Source organism: Podarcis liolepis, assembly GCF_965112155.1.
Source record: "Podarcis liolepis genome assembly, chromosome: 8".
In the NCBI taxonomy this organism is placed as follows: domain Eukaryota; kingdom Metazoa; phylum Chordata; class Lepidosauria; order Squamata; family Lacertidae; genus Podarcis; species Podarcis liolepis.
The window spans coordinates 14,750,782-14,767,560 of NC_139560.1; the positions used below are offsets into that span (position 1 = coordinate 14,750,782).

Sequence of the window (16,779 nt, forward strand, 5' to 3'; positions counted from 1 at the left end):
AAGATTATTTTCAAATGTAATCTTAAGGTCTTGTTTTCTTTTTCACACACACATGCACGAAGTTGTTTGTGTGTGTGCACGAATTAGACCTGTACACTGATCTTCGGGGTTTGGCAAGAACAAGGTCTACTCTGGGTTTTTTCTTAGGGTGCATTTCATTCTCCACTGACGAATATGGAGTCTGTTTACATCTAACTGAACTCAGCGTTTGGTTTCACAGACTCCTCAAAATCATGAACTGCATACTCTTCCTGATCTGCTTTCTACTAAAGTGGTACCTCGGTTCTCAAACGTAATCCATTTTGGAAGACCATTCGAGTTCAGAAATGTTCGGAAACTGAGGTGCAAAGGGCTGTCTACAAATTCAATTGAGAAAACTGAAAAACACACAGCGGAAGCCGTTCGACATCTGAGGCGCGTTCAAAAACAGAAGCATTTACTTCCGGGCTTTCAGCATTCGGGTTCCGAAACATTCGTCAACGGAGACATTTCAGAACCGAGGTACCACTGTATAGTTTTAGGATTATTTTTATCCACAACCCCCCACACCCCAGATTTCCATTTCTAAGGCATCTAATGCAATGCTGTGATGTTTTCTCATGGTGCTTAGCCACCCTGGAGATGGTCACTTTTCACATTAAAGGAAAAAAAGACAACCGAGATTCTCAACCTGCGGAAAGAGCAACCGGGTCACACTTTCGGGCTACTGTCTCGCAATGAAAAGACTGTGGGATGTAAAAATCAGGTGCAGTCAAACACAACATTGCTAGAGTAGACATGAAGGTTGTCTCAGTCCTCCAGCTGGAACTTCCTGCTTTCCAGGACAGAGACGAAACTTCCTATGTGTAACTTGAGATGGGCATGGCCTCTCAAGAAGTAGAAAGAACTAGAACCACAGGCTGGCGGCCATCTTGTCTCTCTTGTCTCTCTCGATGCCATCTTAACAACAGCACTACTAAGATGCACCCTTGGTTCCAGTCCAAGAAAAGAAAAGGGGAGCTTTCTCCCATAAGGATATAGTCACCACATTTAAACACATTTAAATCTGCCTTCTGGGAACCTTTGTGTGAACAGATGATTACTTTTGAGTAAACGTTTTATACTTTACCAAAGACTCTGTAGCGTCTTATTTTAGGAGGGATTAAACGGGAGAAATACCAGGAAATATTTACAGAGACTCTAACGAGTCTGAGCAAGCTATCTGCTGTGTTTTAAAAAAAGGGGGAATGTTAACTCTGCTGATTTTGCTGAACTTGTAAAGACAAGTTGGGATAGGATATCTTGGACAATATAGCCTCCCCTGCATCCCTAAACATTCCCACAAAGACAGCAAACCCCTGGCCCCAGTCAAGTCATCCAAGCAGGTTAGCGTTGTGAAGGCACCTCCAGACTGGGTTCATCTGTGCCCTTTTGACATCCTCTTGCCTCATCCTCATAGGCCTGTAGATGTTGACTTTGTTGTAAAGGACCGCCGGCGAGTCGCTGATGTATTGCCGGTGGTAGTAGTTGACCTGGATGCCGTTTGGCTGTGGGTTCATGTAGGTGGTGTAACCGTGGAAAGAATGGACCCTGCTGAGAGGCGACGGCGACGCCGGGTGGCTGCTGCGGACCGGAGCCTTGGGCGGTTGCCTGCTTCGCGAGCCGCTGTGGTTCGACGGGCAGCTGAAGGGGTCCGACGGGGTGCGGAGGCTGCCCTGGTTGCTGCTGTTGGTGAGGCTGCCTTGGGTGGCCGCAGTGCTCTTGTTGAGCAGGAAGAGGGACGTGTGCGACGGAGGTCTCAACCCGGCCACAGGCTTGGACAGGGCGTAGAGGTGCCGGAACTCCTCGTCAAACAGCTCCACCACTTGGCCCGTGAACTTGGAGAGGAAGTTGCGGTGGACTTGGCCGCACAACCACGTGAAGCTGGGAGGCAAGAGGAGGCGGGTGGTTGGGTGCAAAGCGGGGGAAAGATGGGGAAAATATCCAGGTTAACAACTTGGAAAGGAATAGTAATAATAATTATTATTATTTATACCCCGCTCATCTGGCTGGGTTTCCCCAGCCACTCTGAGGAGCTCCCAACAGAATATTAAAAACATGATAAAACATCAAACATTAAAAACTTCCCTAAACAGGGCTGCCTTCAGATGTCTTCTAAAAGTCAGATACAGTCATACCTCATATTACGTCCGCTTCATGTTACGTTCTTTCAGGTTATGTCCCGCAGCGACCCGGAAGTACCGGAAAGGGTTACTTCTGGGTTTCGCCGCTCACACATGTGCAGAAGCGCAAAATGACATCATGCGAATGCACAGAAGTGGCGAATGGCAACCCGCGCATGCGCAGATGCGCTGCTGCGGCTTGCGTTCTTTTCATGTTGCGAACGGGCCTCCGGAACGGGTCCCGTTCGCAACCAGAGGTACCACTGTAGTTGTTTATTCCTTGACATTTGATGGGAGGGCATTCCACAGGGCGGGCGCCACTACAGAGAAGGCCCTCTATCTGGTTCCCTGTAACCTTGCAGTGAGGGAACAGCCAGAAGGCCGTCTGAGCTGGACCTCAGTGTCCTGGGCTGAATGGTGGGGGTGAAGAAGCTCCTTCAGGTATACTGGGCTAAGGCCATTTAGGGTTTTACAGGTCAATACCAACACTTTAGGAACGCGGGTGGCGCTATGGGTTAAACCACAGAGCCTAGGGCTTGCCAATCAGAAGGTCGGCGGTTCGAATCCCCACGACGGGGTGAGCTCCCGTTGCTTGGTCCCTGCTCCTGCAAACCTAGCAGTTCGAAAGCACACCAGTGCAAGTAGATAAAGAGGTACGGCTCCGGCCGGAAGGTAAACGGCATTTCTGTGAGCTGCTCTGGTTCGCCAGAAGCAGCTTAGTCATGCTGGCCACATGACCCAGAAGCTGTACGCCGGCTCCCTCGGCCAATAAACCGAGATGAGCACCGCAACCCCAGAGTCGGCCACGACTGGACCTAATAGTCAGGGGTCCCTTTACCTTTACCTTACCAACACTTTAATTTAATGGTCAGCACCAACACATAGCCTCTTCTACACATAACTCAAGGGACTGATGTGGACTTAAGAACGTAAGCCCATCTAGTTCAGCATTCTACTCTCAGCGTGGCCAACCAGATGCTGTAGGAAACCAGTCAAGTCATAGACTCGTAGATTTGGGAGGGACCACAAGGTTCATCTAGTCCAACCCCCTGAAATGCAAGAATCTTTTGCCCAAGGTGGGGCTCAAACCCACAGCCCTGAGATCAAGAGTATCGTGCTCTACCGGTTGAGCTAGCCCAGGCTATATAAGAAAAAGTGTTTTGACTTGCAATTTTACTAGACTAAAGAAGTTCCAAGTGTCCAGGTTTTCTTCTTGCTGAGCAACTGGGTGGAAAATGGCTTGCATGGGTTTATAAATATGTTTTCTTTACCCCCTCTGTAAGTAAAACTGGCTAGAATTGTAAGGGATCTGGAATATCCCCAAGAGCTTGAGGGGTTTTCCCCGTCTGCTTCCCATCCCCTAACCGGCTCTGCCCATTCTTAACCAAAGGAGGAAAATCAGCTTTCTTACTGTCACCAGCTGTTTTTCAACATGCATCGTTTGGGGGCTTGAGGGGAGATTTTAGGTTTCTGCATAATTTAGCTTTGCATAACTAAAACACAGGCAGGTGTGCCAGATATTGCTTAATGCCGCATATCAATGTCATGACGAGGCAGATGCATTTGTGTGTGTTTGTAAGAAAATTAATTGGGTGTGAAGATCTCTTCTAGCCCAAAGCTAGCATAGTTCTGTTTAAAGTTGGTTTCTGGGGAAAAGAAGAACCAGCATAAGGCGGGACTTGGCTTTGGAGAGTACAGCTCTAAATCAATTCCCTATGGTTGCAAGCAGGAATTATTATTATTATTTATTATTATTATTATTATTATTATTATTATTATTATTATTATTATCAGTGCTCACTGGTACAGAGTACCAGCACCTCTCTCATTTTCAGCAATATATGAGTACTGGCACTGCATTATTATTATTTTACCCCAAAAAGAGCAGTGATTGCAAAAGTTCAGGCACAAACAATGACACCTCTATGAAGGCTGTCAGAACACCGGGTTAACTGTTCAAATTTAATACCGTATGATGTTAAACAGCATCTTAAAAAGCAGAGACATCACCTTGCTGACAAAGGTCCCTATTGTTAAAGCTATGTTTTTCCCAGTAGTGATGTATGGAAGTGAGAGCTGGACCATAAAGAAGGCTGATCTCTGAAGAATTGATGCTTTTGAATTATGGTGCTGGAGGAGACTCTTGAGAGTCCCATGGACTGCAAGAAGATCAAACCTATCCATTCTGAAGGAAATCAGCCCTGAGTGCTCACTGGAAAGATCCTGAAGTTGAGGGTCCAATACTTTGGCCACCTCAGGAGAAGAGAAGACTCCCTGGAAAAGACCCTGATGTTAGGAAAGATGGAAGGCACAAGGAGAAGGGGATGACAGAGGACAAGATGGTTGGACAGTGTTCTCGAAGCTACCAGCATGAGTTTGACCAAACTGCGGGAGGCAGTGGAAGACAGGAGTGCCTGGCGTGCTCTGGTCCATGGGGTCACGAAGAGTCAGACACGACTAAATGACTAAACAGCATGTTAAACTGTCTTTGTGCTGTTGCTTCAAGTATGCATTTAGAAATATGATGGGGCTACTTGTTTGATACAGCATATGCTTTTTGGTGGGGGGTGGGGGCTCTCCTGAAAGGTTGCCCATGAAGTGGACTGAAAACTGTTGTTGTCCCTGTCAAGATTAAAATGCATCTTGTAACTTCAAATATTATTTTTAGTAAGTTGGCAACCCAAATATGCAGAAGCACTAGGGCCAACTTGTGCATTTGGCAGCCTAGTAAGTTATTGTTTATTAGAGTTATTTATGCTTGTGATATAGTCACATGGAAGAATTTTTTTTAAAAAAAATGTATATAGCAGCAAGGGAGGTGTAGTAGCCTGGCAGCAGTTGCTGTTGCTCATCTGCTTGAATTGTTCCTCTCACCAGTCAAGCGGCGCAAATGAACTGTCAAGTTATTTTTCCTACAAGCTTCAGCGCAGAAGGCAGCTGTGAGCACAACCCTCTTGCAGCGGGGTGAATGGATGTAGCAGGTGAGCTTACCTGTACGATCCAGACAGAACGTATCTCCAGTCTGAGATGATGAATTTTTCTTGGATTTGCCCAGAGAATTTTCGGCCCGATTTGGCACAGTAAACCTCCCCTGTGACGCTCCGCACAGAAATATTCTGGGAAGTTATCAAAGAATGCTACAAGTTAGTCACAATCTCTTGGCCTGATCTACTACACAGGGTTGTTGTGTGGTTAAAATGATGCAAAGCCACCAGCTCCTTGGAGGAAAATATCGACACATAAATATTGATGGTTATTGTGCATCTCACGAATCAGACTAAAGTCCACAAAAACTTATGCATTTTTTTTAAAAAATTGTTAAGGCGCCACAAGATTCTTGGTTGGTTTTGCTACGAAAGGACTAGTGTGTCTCTTTCTCTGGAAGCTGTTATTGTTTTCCATTATTTATTTGTGCTCTTGTATAGATACTTGTAAATAATACCACTTGCATTCTGATGCACTGAGTTCCCCTAGAAACCTGCCCTATTCCAGCCAGAGGATTAGGAAAGTATGTGGAGCCCCTCATATATTTTCCAAGTTGCCTCTGCTACCTCACTAAAGTCCATCTCCCCGACAAATCTGACATTCCTTCAGGTGTATGAAGGTGAAATTCCAGTTCCTGACGCTTTATCCTTGAAGTGGGATCTGCAACAAAACGCTGGGTAATCCCAGGCTTTCAGCACACATATGATGGGTTTAGAATATAAGGTAAAGGTAAAGGGACCCCTGACCATTAGGTCCAGTTGTGGCCGACTCTGGGGTTGCAGCGGTCATCTCGCTTTATTGGCCGAGGGAGCCGGCGTACAGCTTCCGGGTCGTGTGGCCAGCATTATTAAACCGCTTCTGGCGAACCAGAGCAGCGCATGGAAATGCCGTTTACCTTCCCGCCAGAGCGGTACCTATTTATCTACTTGCACTTGACGTGCTTTCGAACTGCTAGGTTGGCAGGAGCAGGAACCAAGCAACGGGAGCTCACCCTGTCGCGGGGATTTAAACCGCCGACCTTCTGATCGGCAAGTCCTAGGCTCTGTGGTTTAACCCACAGCGCCACCCACGTCCCTTTTAAAGCACATAGAATCATAGAATTGGAAGGGACCTCAAGGGTCATCTAGTCCAGCCCCCTGCAATGTAGGGATCTCAACCAAAGCATCACCGACAGGTAGACATCCAACCTCCGTCAAAAAACCTCCAATGAAGTCCACAACCTACTGAGGAGTCCGATCGACTGTCAAACAGCTCTTACTGTCAGAAATGTTTGCCAGCACATGGCAACCCCCAGAGAATCCTGGGAACTGCAGTTTGTTAAGGGTGCTGGGAATTGTAGTTCTGCGAGGGGGAAACTGTGGTTCTCAGGATTATTTGGCTTGAAACATGTGTTTTTAAAAGCATGATGTGGATCTGCACGGATTCTCCATGAATTAGAGGGGAAAAGTCCTCTTTTAAAGACATCTAAGCTGGCGGCCGTCAGAAAATAACGAGGACGAGGTTCCCCCCCACCACTCCTTTACTTAAAACAAGCTAAGCCAAGACAACACAACACACAAACACCAAAACAACCTTTCTATTGCTGTGTTTTGATTCAAGCTGGTTGGGGCTTGGGGAGGAGGATGGACAAGAGACTGCAATAGTACCTTGAAGTGACCCTCGGCCACATGGAGCTTGTCGCACATTTCGGTGAAGAGCTTTAGGTTGCTGTGGTCGAGCAGCAGGTAGACAAACACCCTCCGTTTGTTTGCGGCTTCCAAGACGTCGCAGAATATCTCGGCGTCAGTGAACACATCCATCAGGATAGCCAGTACCTGGGATGGGGTCCAGAAGGAGGAAGGGAGGGAGGCAGATGAAGGCCAAGCCGAAATATACTATGAAGACCTGGGAACATCGTACCTGCCAAGCAGACCGGTGGCAGTACAGTGGTATCTTGGTTCTGGAAGTCCGTTCCAAAAACCAAAGCGTTCCAAAGCCAAGGCGCGCCTTCCCATAGAAAGTAATGCAAAATAAATTTTACAATCTAACAAGACCATTGATACAGAAAATGAAAGCAATAAGCAATGTACTGCAGTCACACAATCAATCAGTAGCTGAACTGGGTTCCACACATTCACACAAAAAAGAGCCGCAAAAACCAAAACGTAAATTAAATAAATAGCAAAAACAGACAGACCTCAGGGTAACACTCAAAATGGAAGTGTGGCACACAAAATGGAAGCTTGGCACTCAGATCGGAAGCGTAACACTCAAAACAGAGCACGCTCAGCTTTCGGAAAAAGTTCGCAAACCGGAACACTTATTTCCGGGTTTGCAGTGTTTGGGTTCCAAGTTGTTTGAGTACCAAGGCATTTGAGAACTAAGGTACCAGTGTATTTATTCAGAACTTGCTGAGCAAGCTTTAACTCAGCCATCCTCCCAGCAACCCTGCAAAGTAGGTCAATATTGTAAGTCCAAGCGCCTGCGGATAGCGTCCCGCTTAAACCGCAGAGGCCAGAGATGGCAAAGGACCGCCCCCCTCTTTTTCCATCTGTATGGGTGCCGCAGTAAACTCAAAGAAGCGCACAAAACCAAGACCCATGGCTTGAATGGGTATCATAAAGCACATTCTGGGCACTGTAGGGTCTTCTGGGAGCTGTAACTCTGTGATGTGATCTACAGCTCCCATAATTATTGGACGGAAATAACGGGCTCTGGATGTGCTTCAAAGGTATCAGGTGTATTCTCTGCAAACAACCATCTCCCGGGAATCCTTGCAAAATGCTGTAGTACAGAATGCTCTCCCCACCGCCTTTCTAGCTAGCTCCTGAAAAGGCAAATACCAGGTTCTTCCCTGCCATGAATGAATCTTTATTTGCATCAGCCATTGGCCATAGCAATAAAACAACAATACAATAATGTAAAGATTTGGTTGCCAACGCCGAGAATCTAAAATGCGGATGTATATAAAACATAAAATGGCCCCAAAATAGTCGCGGCACATTGGGTTGAAAAAACTAATAAAAGAATTAAAACAGGTCCAGGTCTAGGACACACTACCCAGTCAAAGTAGCCCTGAGTTTCAGAGCCTGCACTATAAAGATTGCCACCCCACGTGAAATTTGGGGATTTGCGTCCACAAGAAGCGATTTCAAACAGTCTTCCTTAGATGTAATGGTGGACGGGATCAGGAGGAGGAGCTTAGGTCTTATTAGCTCATAAATAGGGCAATGGAAAAAGAAGTGTATGAAGTCCTCTACTTCGTTCATTGTGCATGGACATAAACGCTGAGTAATAGGGGTCTTAGAGTAGATCCCCTGCAGGAAGGCCGTGGGTATAGAATGGAAACGGGCCATAGTAAACGCTCTTCTCAAATTGGGCTCCGTCAGGTCTATCAAGTAGTTGGCAACTGATCTTACCACTTTCACTTTAGGGAGCCACATGGAGAGGCGGGCTGTGGAGGACTGTGCCCGGTCCATGGCCTCGTCTCTTGTAAGAATCCAGGCCCGGATTTTATGTTGGTGCCAAGATGACAGCGTGTCGAGGTCTGGGAGGGAGTAGCGTGCAGTAATAGTCTCCATGGCCTTGGACCATTTGTTGGTTTGAGAACAAGTTAAAAAGGCTTGCCTAGCTAGTAGGGAACCTGGGGCATTGATTAATTTACAGTAAAAACTAATGATTCTAATGTGGGCTCTCGCAACAATGGAGGGGAGGCCCAGTTCTGTTCTCAACTGTGCAGCAACCGAGCCCTTGGGGAGACCCAGTATCTTTCGTGCAAAAGAGTTTTGCAGAATCTCCAGCCGTTGTAGTGTTTTTAAATTCCACCCCCAGATTTCAACCCCATACAGTAACATTGGGAGGACTTTGCTGATAAAAGCTTTTCTGATTGGTGGAACCAACTGGCCGCCTTTTGCGTAGAAGAATTTCTCCAAGGCTTTGATGGTTCTGCGGGCAGCCAGGATGGTCATATTTAGGTGAGCTGACCAGCTAAGCCCATGCTGAAAAGTGATACCCAAATACTTGAATGCTGAACAGTATTCAATAGAGTGGCCCTCAAAATTCCAGAAAGGCTTCCGAGTTTTCTTGCCAAAAGTAAGAATTTTGGTTTTGGCGAAATTGATTTTGAGGGAGTTGGTATCACAATATGTCATGAGCCCTCTGAGCATGTTGTTTAAGCCCTGCTTGGTTAAAGACAGTATCACCATGTCGTCCGCATAGAGTAATATGGGAATCTTGAGCTGTTGTAAAGAGGGGGCAGATTGATTTAGGGCCTTCATGGTTGTAACGATGTCATTGATGTAGAAATTGAATAGAAAAGGGGCCAAGAGGCAGCCCTGTTTGACCCCTTTATTCAGAGGGAAAGGATCAGATAGAGCACCCAGAGGGCCGAATTTTACTCTGGCCGATATGTCATTATGAATTTCCATAAGAAGGTGGAGGAGTCTCTTATCTATGTTAGTGTAACTAAGCTTCTGCCACAGCCTATCTCTGGGGATGGAGTCAAAAGCGGAGGTCAGGTCCACAAAAGCCGCGTGTAATTTACAGTTGAACCTGTTTAGGTATTTATCAATCAGGGTAAATAGAACAAGACATTGGCCAGATGTGCTGTGACCTTTACGGAAGCCAGCCTGTTCCGGGTGGAATAGTTTTGTTTCTTCAGCCCACTCGATTAATTTCTCTAGCAAGAATCTAGAGTAGACCTTGTATGATATATCTAGCAGGCTGATAGGACGATAGTTACGCGGATCTTGTGGGTCCCCCTTTTTATGTATTGGGATGACTATGCTCTGTTTCCAATTAGGTGGAATCTTAAGAGTAGCATTAAAGAGAGATGCTAAAATAGGGGCCCACCACGTCTGGTTCGATAAGAATACCTCAGGTGGTATCATATCCTCCCCCGGGGATTTATCCCCTGAGAGCGTGCTGATTAGTTGTATACATCTCTCTGGGGAGACTGGCTCCCAGGGGGGCAAGGCAGATGCTGGAAGAGTGGAGACAACATTTACTTCGGGATCTGGGGCGGAATACAGCTGAGCAAAGTGAGAGTCCCAACTGGCTGCTGTGATGTTATTAGCGATGAATGAGGGGGGTCTTAAACCTGCATTAATTAAATTCCAGAATTTCTTGTCGTCACGGGTTTTAATGGCCACTGACAGTGCCGTCCAGCGTTCTTTCGCAAAGAGCAATTTCTTATGATGGAGCAGCTTCTTGTAGTATGAACGGAATTGGGCTAACTCCCTGATTTTGCTCTGGGTGCTGTCTGATTTCATATCAGACTGAAGAAATCTAAGCCTACTTCTGCACTGTTTGCATTCTTGGTCGAACCAAGTTTGATTCTTCCAGGTTAGAATTGCACGGGCAGGTTTCGTAAGTGAAGGAAGCAAGAAGCCTTCCCTGCCAAAAGGAAGCTCTGTATTCATTCAGGTAAAAATGTAAGAGGAGATAACCATAAATCTGAAAGCAAGATTTTCTCAAAGATTATCGCCATCCGTCCCCTCCAGCCACATATTAAGCAAGGAAGGATGGGGACTTCGCTGCTTCCATGCAAACGGAGAACACCGTAGTTCAGAGGTAGAATATCTGCCTTGCAGCTGAAGGTCCCAAATTCAACCCCCAACATCTCTAGGTGCAGCTGGGACCTTCCCCTGTCTTAAACCCCCGAGAGCTGCTGCCTATCAGAGAAGACAATGATTCATTTTAAGGTTCTTCCTATATACAATACGATAATCTTTATAGTCATTGTCCCATACAGAACAACGAAATTGAAAAATCTACATCAGACATTCAAAAACCAACACGCCTGCTATCTCAGCCTGGTTAACCCCCTAAAAACTCTGATACCCCATAATTAAATACAATATACTCCCATAAAGCATAAAGCTGTCAACGTTTCCATTTTTTAAAGGGAAATTCCCTTATTCCAAATAGGATTCCTCGCAAGAAAAGGGAAAAGTTGACAGCTATGCCATAGAGAGTACCTTACACTGCGTTTAAAACCAAAATCGCATTTGGATAGAAACTGTTTCTCAGGCGGCTAGTCCTAGTCTTTATAACCCTGTACCTTATTCCAGAAGGCAGAAGCTGAAAGAGATCATTTCCAGGGTGCGCACTATCTCTGCACCTTTCTTATGAAACCTGGAAGCATAGATTTGATCCAAGGTGGGAAGAGTGCACCCAATTATTCTCTCCGCAGTCTTTACAACCCTGGACAGCATTGTTTTTCCCTGACCATGCAGCTCCCAAACCACATACACGGACCATAAGTTAATATCCCAGATGACCTGTGGCATTGCAGAGGGTACAGTGTCCACTGTGCTGCTGACATGTTGCGCTCATAAAAATTGAAGAGTTGGAAGGGACCCTGAGGGTCATCTAGTCCAACCCCCTGCAATGCAGGAACCTTTTGCCCAACATGGGGCTCAAACCCACAGCCCTGAGATTAAGAGTCTCGTGCTCTACCGACTGAGCTATCTGCCGTCCTTCTCACCACATCAGAAACCATACAATAGCTCTGCACTCTGACACAGCTTCTGGCTTTATTATTATTATTTCGTTTGGCTCATTTAATGTTTTATTATTGCATTCCTATCCCACCTTTCCTCTGAGATGGCGTGCATGGCTCTCCCTTTCTCCATATCATCTTCCCAACAACCAGCTTGGGCTTAGAGTTTGTGGCTGGCCCAAGGCCACCTAGTGAGCTTCACAGCTTGAGTGCACCTTTGAACCCGGGTCTCCTTGCCTGACCCACCACAGCCCTTGATCCTTGCCTCTCCAGGCCTAGCCTACCTGCATATTGAAGCTCGCCCATTTGCCCACCCAAATCCCACCTGCCATACCTGACTGGTCTTGTTGATACAGCGGCGTATAAGGTCCCGGATATTGCTGTTCTTATCCGTCTGGAAATACACCGTGGCGCTGGACTTCTCCTTCAGGTAGGGCTTCTCGGACGCACTCCATGTGTGGAGAAGAGCTGGTTCGCTGCTCTCTGAGACAAGAGGGAAGTACGTCCCTGACTGGAGGGACCTGGTGTCATTATTCTGCCTCGACCCGGCTTCACCATCAGGGTGCGTGTCGCTGGCGTAGTAAGGCTCCCTCATGTTCCTCTTGATGTACTGAGCTTCCACTGTGGACAAGAAGTCCACTTCTCCTTCTTCCTCCAAGGCCTTGAGATAAGACTGGAGACCGCCATCTAAGAGGGCGTCCGTGGCCAGCCGGACACTTTCGTTGTGACTGAAATCCAGTTTCGCCAGCCGGAAGGACCAGTTTTTGACGTCCTCCAGCCTCCTCCGGATCTTGCCCATGTGTCTTGATCGATTCATGGTTCTTCACCAGGCCCATGCACTCGAACAGAGGGCTGGATCCAGTCTGGCCTGGCGTGGTACTGGCTTAGGCAAACAACAATACACCACTTGCAAGCTGCGTAGGGTCCCACATCCAAAACCTGGAGGTGCCGGGTTGCAAACTCTCTTTTGTCAAGAGCATAATTTCTTAGCGAAGAAACCCACAAACCCTCAGCGCCTAAGGCGAATTGTCCTAACCACCTCTCTTCTCGATTCCACAGTGCGGGTGTTTCTCTAAAGAGAAGAAGTCGAGCGAGCTTAGCAGAGGCACTTCAGTAACAATTATGCTCCAGGTGTCCCAAGTGATGAGTTTGCTCATCTGAGAAAACTACACCTTCTCCTCGGGGCCCAAGAAAGTGGGTGGTGGGTGGACCAAGAAAGAAAGGAGGGGGGAAAGAAACAACCCACCAGATGCTCATTATCCAATTATGATTTCATCAACTGATTTCCTTTTCTCCTGTCATTCAGTCAGGCAAAGCAAGGCAGAGCTCAGGCGAAAGCAGAAGCAGCAATTCTGAATAACATTGGAATAGCTCAGGCTTGACAGACGGCTACAGATTTAAAGAGGTGTGGTGCAGGTCATGTTTAGTCCAGCTCTCTTGCAAGATGTTCACAGCTAGAGAATCAGCAAGGGATGTGGAAACTTGTTTCCTGAAAAGAAAAAGTTTGAAGACCACTCACTGCCTTCTCGATTCATCCAGTGTTTGCCAATCAGGTGCTCTTCAGATGTGTTGGACCACAACAGCTTGCTCAGTCAGCATAGCCAATTGCTAGGGATCCAACAGCAACATCATCCAAAATATCTAGAGGGCACCAGTTTGGGGATGGCCAGACTAAATCACCGAAGGTTGCAAGTTTATTCCACACATACCCATGTCTGCATAAAAGCTTGGTATTAAGATTGCAGGGGATCTGGTTTGATTTTATTTTTTAAACAAGGTTATACCACATGGTAGGGACGTGGGTGGCGCTGTGCGTTAAACCACAGAGCCTAGGACTTGCTGATCAGAAGGTCGGCGGTTTGAATCCCCGTGACGGTGTGAGCTTCCGTTGCTCGGTCCCTGCTTCTGCCAACCTAGCAGTTCAAAAGCACATCAAAGTGGAAGTAGATAAATAGGTAGGAAGGTAAATGGCGTTTCCGTGCACTGCTCTGGTTCGCCAGAAGCGGCTTAGTCATGCTGGCCACATGACCCAGAAGCAGTACACCGGCTCCCTCGGCCAATAAAGTGAGATGAGCGCCGCAACCCCAGAATTGGGCACGACTGGACCTAATGGTCAGGGATCCCTTTACCTTTGCCTTTATACCACATGGAGGGAAATGTGTCTATTCTCTAATGAAGCGCATTTATGTTTGACATATGTCAGTAGTTTATTGTTATTGTAATTAATAGCAACACGGGGGTGGACTGGGCTGGGCTTGTTGGGTCACAACTTGAGCAGGCCAGTTTTAAAAAGGAAAGGCATTTAGGAATTCTAATTATTACAGCCTGCTGTAAACCGTTGAGCAGAAAGTCCCAGCGCAGATGTGTATGTGAGGAGCAATATACGAAGATCCTTTCCCTGCCATTTTCAATCATGCACCAGCCTTTAAGGTCCAGTTAGTTAACTTGACATTAACGAACCACAGTTTTGCCCTCAACATCTGCTTGCAGCAGCACCAGGAACAACAAAAAAAGCAATTAGCCAGCAACCTGCTAAAGGCAATTACATGGGAGAGAGTCATTTGGCATCATTAACTGGACGGGTAAATAGCGGCCTGTCAGCTCGTATCAGACCAGCTGAAATGTGAAAATGTATGACATATGCCTAAATTACTGGGGCCTTTTCTTGTTTGGTCTTTTAAAATGCTTTTGTATTATGCAGGCTGTATTATCATGCATTGCTCAGCAATGGAAAGCCGTAAGTAGATATGAATTTCTAGGTGTGCTGCCCCCATTTCCTACACCTAAGAGGAGCCTGAAAGGCAAATATTCAAGTGCTAAATATTTTCCCAGCATGGAAAGGCAGGGGTGGAAATGCTTTGCCTGTTCAATTGCTGTCTGTAATACAGCTCTTGAAGGAAAGCCTAGAGGCTCTGTCTGTGATAAATACATAAAAATGCTTCGAAGGTTGCACACCTATTGGAAAAAAGACATGAGACTAGAAAGCTGCTTTGTTAGCAAATGCTCCCCCCCCCCCCAGCTGCATAGAAAAGGGAATTTTGTACTGAAGAAGAACGAAAAGTTGCGTGTGTGGAAATGGTCAGCAATAGTACAATGCTAACTTAGTTTCAGTACAACATCAATTGTAATACAGAATAATTAATAAATCAGAGACATAACCTTGCCGACAAAGGTCCGTATAAGTTAAAGCTATGGTTTTCCCAGTAGTGATGTATGGAAGTGAGAGCTGGACCATAAAGAAGGCTGATCGCCAAAGAATGGATGCTTTTGAATTATGGTGCTGGAGGAGACTCTTGAGAGTCCCATGGACAGCAAGATGATCAAACGTATCCATTCTGAAGGAAATCAGCCCTGAGTGCTCACTGGAAGGACAGATCCTGAAGCTGAGGCTCCAATACTTTGGCCACCTCATGAGAAGAGAAGACTCCCTGGAAAAGACCCTGAGGTTGGGAAAGATGGAGGGCACAAGGAGAAGGGGACGACAGAGGATGAGATGGTTGGATGGTGTTCTTGAAGCTACCAGCATGAGTTTGACCCAACTGCGGGAAGCAGTGGAAGACAGGAGTGCCTGGCGTGCTCTGGTCCATGGGGTCACGAAGAGTCGGATACGACTAAACGACTAAATAACAACAGTTAATAAATCATCAATCAAGCAATTTCAGTCTATAAGACACTGCTAACAAAGCAGCAATTAACAAATAAGCTAAACATCACAATTAAAGCAAATGTCATATTAACTAATCAATACAGCATTGATAATCTATTAAACAATTTTAACGTTAGTAAAACAGCAACAACAACAAAAACTTAGCACTGTTATAAACAGGCTCTCCACACACACACCCCGACCCATAATCTTTCCCCTTTATTCAGCAATGATGGGGCTCTGAGTTCAGGAACATTTGAATTCCCCCTTCCCTTGCTTGAAGGTCTGGGGGTGGTCCTTTTCCAATTACAGTCACCAGGACCGGAGCAGCAAGGAATTGGCAGCTCTTTTGCAACATAATGCATTTGTTTATTTCAGGGCCATCCTTTTAGTTTTGCATTTTATTTTATCTGAAACCAGTGGGGAAGAGAAAGGGTGTTGGGCTGGGAAGAGAGAGAGCCCTACTGTTTGTAGCCTGCAAAGATCAGTAGCTGCAAACTCTCACTGTCTCCGCCTTACAGGGCAGGAAAGATCAGCTGACGTCTAGGGTTTCCCCGTTTCACATGGAGCTTTGCAGCGGCACCGCTCCGACCGCCTCGTTAGCGCAGTAGGTAGCGCGTCAGTCTCATAATCTGAAGGTCGTGAGTTCGAGCCTCACACGGGGCAACGGCAGCACTTTTTTCTGAACCCTCAAAAAACACACACACAAAATTTCCTTTTCTAGGGTCGCCCGTGAAGCTCCTCGCTTGCACCAAAACTGACCTAGATTGCACGAGTAGATAGGTAGCCGTGTTGGTCTGCCATAGTCAAAATAAAAAATTCCTTCCAGTAGCACCTTAAAGACCAACTAAGTTAGTTCTTGGTATGAGCTTTCGTGTGCATGCACACTTCAGGGTATCTGAAGAAGTATCTGAAGAGGGTATCTGAAGAAGTGTGCATGCACACGAAAGCTCATACCAAGAACTAACTTAGTTGGTCTTTAAGGTGCTACTGGAAGGAATTTTTTATTTTGACTAGATTGCACGGTATGCAAACGACAGGGGCGGAAATTCAAGCAAACTGCTTGGACGGTTTTAGGCGAGAGAATGTCTTTTTCCCAATCGTTTATTTAATCAACTCGCATTTGGTTGGATCCCTGCAGGCCGGATCCTGGGCACGTGCACGGAAGAAGTAAATCCCACTGAGTTCAACGGGAATCCGCAGAAAGTATTCATTATGTAGGATGCAGGGAGGATGCATTTAAAATTGAAGTTTGCAGCATCTCTGCACCCCTTTTGCCTGGGAGCGAGCGCCATTGCACCCAATGCGGCTTACTTCCGAGTAGACATGTGCAGGATCCTCTCTTGCAATATGTCAGCCGCTTTATGCATGCTCACTCAAAAGCAGGGTGGATTTGATTTAAATCAAATTGATTTAAATCACTAGTCAGTAAGGCTTGATTTAAATCATTTTTTCCCTACAGAAAGACTGCTCCTTGCTGGTATGATCTTAATATTTACAACCAGATGAAGGGTTCATTTTTGGAA

At 46.3% G+C, this 16,779-nt stretch overlaps 1 protein-coding gene across 1 annotated transcript; it reads right to left on the reverse strand.

The window, feature by feature from the left end:
• Positions 1-1,183: 1,183 nt before the first annotated feature.
• FAM83A (family with sequence similarity 83 member A) lies at positions 1,184-12,424 on the reverse strand (the record flags this gene model as incomplete). Its single annotated transcript, XM_083516859.1, has 4 exons — positions 1,184-1,902; positions 5,133-5,257; positions 6,773-6,940; positions 11,942-12,424. 4 exons carry the CDS (start codon positions 12,422-12,424, stop codon positions 1,353-1,355), a joined length of 1,326 nt encoding a protein of 441 aa, XP_083372985.1. The 3' UTR covers positions 1,184-1,352.
• Positions 12,425-16,779: the final 4,355 nt, after the last annotated feature.